Genomic DNA, 4,261 nt, shown 5'->3' on the forward strand with positions numbered 1-4,261 from the left:
CCTGAGGATTGAAATTAGTGAACTGAAGAGACAATTGAACAACCACGAAAAGACTCTAAGAGCTAACAATATTGTAATTAGGGGCCTGGAATTTGATGCTGACACTCCCAAAATCGCGGTGGCTCACTCCTTGCTCGATAACTTTCAAGTACAAGAGGCAACCGTGGACGTGAGAGTAGTGGATGACAAATGCAAATTCCTAATTGCTAAACTTATAAACTCCGAACTGAGGGACAGGATCATCAAAAAGAAATCTAAATTGAAGGAGAACCGCAACTGAAAAATTTTAATCAACCCTGACCTCACGCTGGGAGACTCTGAAATCTTCCACTCCATCAGAGCGACGGCTAAGAAACACAGGGAGGATGGAATGATAGTGAAGATCGGCTATAACAAGCTCTACGTGGATGGTGTCTTGTGGACCTGGGACTACACCGTGGATGGCTTGGTCCAGAGATCTGCTGCCTCTTCTCCTAAGAATTCCAAATCGCAGCCTAGAACAAAACCAACCCAGGAAAAAAACTCAACTTCCCTCAGCACCATCAATGTTACGTTCTGGAACTCTAACGGTATGAATGACGTTTTACTCAATAATTTTGGCACAAATATGAACATTATCTGTTTTTCAGAGATTATGTTTTAAAAGAATCCCCGCAATTTAATTCCCTCATCCCTCAGAAGCTATACCAATTAGTGGTCTCTCGCAGTAAAGGACAAATCCAGAGGAAGAGGAAGTGGTGGTCTGTTGTGCCTGATTAATCCCTTGTTCGAGGCTGAGCTAATCGAGCATACCCCCTGGTGGATATATTTCCGTCTCAAAGCTGGTACTCAGCAGATTATAGTTGGGTCTCTGTACTTCACACCTTCGCTTCCCCTGGACCCATGTGCTTGAACTCTTCCAACTTTCGCCCGATGCTGTCCAGGATCGATTCGATTCAGATATTACCATCTTGGGAGGTGATGTCAATGCCACAGTTGCGGCCTTCGATGATGATCTCCCAACTGAGGTCGTTCAGAGGTCCAAATTGGGAGAACAAAGAGAGTATTTGGTCCGGAAGACTGATGTGAGAGGTGAGCTGGTGATGAACTTCATGATTGAGAATGGATTTACCTTAGTGAATGGAAGAACGCTCTCTGACTCTCCTGCCAGATTCTCCAGTTCTAGAGCACTCACTACCTATGATTTGATCTGGGTAAATACGACCAGTGCCGGTTCAATTGAGGATTTGAAGATCTCGTCGAATCTCCTAGGATCTAACCATCTACCACTGCATTTAATGCTCTCGCTACAGAATGTACTATCGTCTGGTTCATCTGATAGGCCTCTTCCGGCGTCACTGAATAGATACTCTAGGCCGGCTGCATCAACCCAGAAAATTCTCAAATGGGATCCGAAGAAATGGAGTGAGTACACTCTACATCTCACCTGCTCACGTCGAATCCTAGAGGCTAATCTAGCTCACGACGCAAACGAACTGAACGAACTGATAACCTGGGCGCTTAAAGAGGCGACCTCTCTGTCCAGGATGAGTAAAAATCCAAGATCATCTTTTACCACCACACCTAGGCCTCATAGCTCTCCCTAGTATGATCTAAGTTGTGAAAGGCTGAAATTAGAAGCAAAAGCACTGTATAGAAAGATTTATAATCCTGAGTACAATCAGGAGAGGGCACGGGCGTTTGACGAGAATAATAAAGAATATAAAAATTGGATTCTGGCGAGGAAAGGAGAATACAAAAATGCTGTCATCGAGAAATTTGCCAATGTTAAATCCCAAACGATCTTCTGGAAAAATTACTGTGAAGCTAAAGACTGGATACCTGGTCTCGAGACCATCTCGCTGGCTGAGTGGAATGATTTCATCCGCCGTACCTATTCTGCTAGGGAAATTAAACAATTGGAGCTCGCCGATACCTCAAATGAAGAGTTGGACTATCAGATCTTGACTGAAGAGCTGAAATATAGCATCAACTCTATGAAGGCTGGTAAAGCACCAGGGGAGGACTCAATTTCCTCCAGTTTTTACAAATTTCTCTCTCCAGAGTGAGAAACTCTACTTCTTGATCTTTTCAATAAAGTTCTGGTCTCTGGTGTGGTCCCAGGATAGTTTTGAGAATGATCTTCAAGAAGGGAGAGCAGCGAGATACTCTCAACTATAGGGGAATCACTCTTATCAACAACATCACGAAGCTCTTCACCAGCATCATCAACACCAGACTTTACAACTGGGCTGAGAGGCTCCACATCATTTCTGAAGAGCAAGCAGTCTTCAGGCGACACAGGGGTGCCCTGGATAATTTGTTCTCCCTACAAGTCACCATCCAGAATAGACTGAGGCTTCCAGGCGGTAAAGTGTATGCCTTATTCGTGGACTATCGCAGGGCTTTTGATGCAGTCCCACAATTCCAGCTCTGGAGCAAGCTTCTCGACATGGATGTTAGCCCCAGGCTGATCAAGGTAATCAAGAACCTCTACGACCACTCCACAATGCATATCAGGATACCAGAGGGCTGTACCGAGGACGTTGACGTGAGTGAGAGGGTGCTGCAGGGAGAAAAACTCAGCCCCCTTCTGTTCAACTTGTATTTATCGGACTTTGTATCCTTCTTTCAAGCCAGGGGTCCCAGAGGTGTTGATATTGACGATGGGAACGATGTAATTCTCTTCTTATATGCTGACGATTTAATAGTCCTGGCCAACAACTCTGTGGAACTCAAAAGAAGAGCGAAAATCCTTGAAGAGTACTGCACGACCATCGGGCTTACCATCAACATCAGCAAAACGAAGGTACTAGTATTCAGAAGAGGGGGAGCTCTGCCTGCCAGAAACCACCAGTTCAAACTTTATGGTAGCGTCGTAGAGATTGTCAGCTCCTATGTCTACCTCGGCATTAAGCTCAGCTTTTCTAGTCTGGGCGGCGGCGCTACCAAAGTGGCCATTGCTAAAGCGGGTGCTGCCTCTGCTTTAGTAATCAGGATCATCTCAAAAATCAACGCGGCTCCTGGGAGGGTATCAGTAAGCTCTACGTCAGTATCGTCCAATCGATCCGCGGGTATGCCGCCTGTATATGGGCCCTGAGGGACCTGGACAACCTGGAGATTGCTCAGCTCAGATTCCTGAGAAGGCTTTTCCACCTGCCTAAGGATAGTTTGCGTGGTTGTAAAGCAGACACTGAATGACAACCGCCTACCTAGAATTTACCTGCTGAGAATCATTGCACTTGATAGATGAGGAGCTCCGGATGCTCGCTACAACTGGATTTCTTAACTCAAATCGCTCTTGATGGGGATAGACTGCGGCGACCTGTGGTCCAATCTATCATCAACTACTGGGAATGGAGATCTCCGGACATTTTGGAGGAGTATTACACGAAAAGGAGATTCGATAATTATCTGAGATACTGCAGTTCTTCGTCCATTCAACTGAGAGTTTTGAAGAATCCTCTTGACAGCTTTGAGTCATTCTACCCTGGCAGATATCCTCTACCCTTTACCAGGCTGAAGATGCAGCTAAGAATGCTCTCAACACATTTAAGACGACTAATTATTGGCGACACACTGTATCATTTTGATCCTACCCAAATCTATACTCTCTGTAATCTTTGGGCTCTGGAGGATCTTTCGCATATTCTGCTCGATTGTCCCTTTTACGCTCCGCTGAGATCTCACTACCTGCCGAAGTACCTGTGAAACTCTGGATGCCGCTCTATGTCAAGCCTTTCTGCCTTTCTCAACACAAATGTCTGGAGGAATATTAAAATAGTTTTTTGTTGCTTTAAAAAATGCTTTCAGCTTAGAGCCTCTGAACTTAACGACTGATAATTACAGTTTATTTTTCAATTTTTTGCTTTCAGAATCGACTATGTCTAGTTGTCGCTCTGAGGTTCTTCTATCTAGTACCTGAGCCAGGACGTTATCGAACTCTTAAACATTGTTGCGCTGAGTTGTATCTATTGCTGTTAAATAATTGGATAATTTTCACGAGTCTTTATCTACTGTCCAATTTTCATAAATAATTTATCAAATAAAAACTTTCATATTCAGGGCCGCCCCCTGCACAAATGATACCATGTATCAATTCACAGTAATGATAATAATTTAAACATTGTAGGTCTGAGTTTGAATCTCGATATTGAACTGTTAAAAAACATTTTAAAAATCTGAAAAAATAATTGCAAAATTTATCTTTGGAGGAAAATGGTTGAAATAATTACAAAATAGCAATTTTTGAAAATTACGAGCATTTTTTATGAATAATTTA

General features: G+C 43.6%; 1 protein-coding gene across 1 annotated transcript; it reads left to right on the forward strand.

The window, feature by feature from the left end:
• The first annotated feature begins 370 nt into the window (after positions 1–370).
• LOC107046669 lies at positions 371–3,079 on the forward strand. Its single transcript, XM_015269341.1, has 4 exons — positions 371–569; positions 940–1,530; positions 1,618–2,044; positions 2,104–3,079. The coding sequence occupies exons 1-4, from the start codon at positions 371–373 to the stop codon at positions 3,077–3,079; spliced, it is 2,193 nt and encodes a 730-aa protein (XP_015124827.1).
• Positions 3,080–4,261: the final 1,182 nt, after the last annotated feature.

Source organism: Diachasma alloeum, unplaced genomic scaffold, assembly GCF_001412515.2.
Source record: "Diachasma alloeum isolate Michigan unplaced genomic scaffold, Dall2.0 Dall_scaffold_01671, whole genome shotgun sequence".
NCBI lineage: Eukaryota > Metazoa > Arthropoda > Insecta > Hymenoptera > Braconidae > Diachasma > Diachasma alloeum.

Coding starts and splice junctions, on each gene's coding strand:
- LOC107046669 (XM_015269341.1), top strand. CDS start 371: ATGATAGTGAAGATCGGCTATAACAAGCTCTACGTGGATGGTGTCTTG. Junction 570..939: donor TACGTTCTGGAACTCTAACG/GTATGAATGACG, acceptor GATTCGATTCAG/ATATTACCATCTTGGGAGGT. Junction 2,045..2,103: donor TACAAATTTCTCTCTCCAGA/GTGAGAAACTCT, acceptor GTGTGGTCCCAG/GATAGTTTTGAGAATGATCT.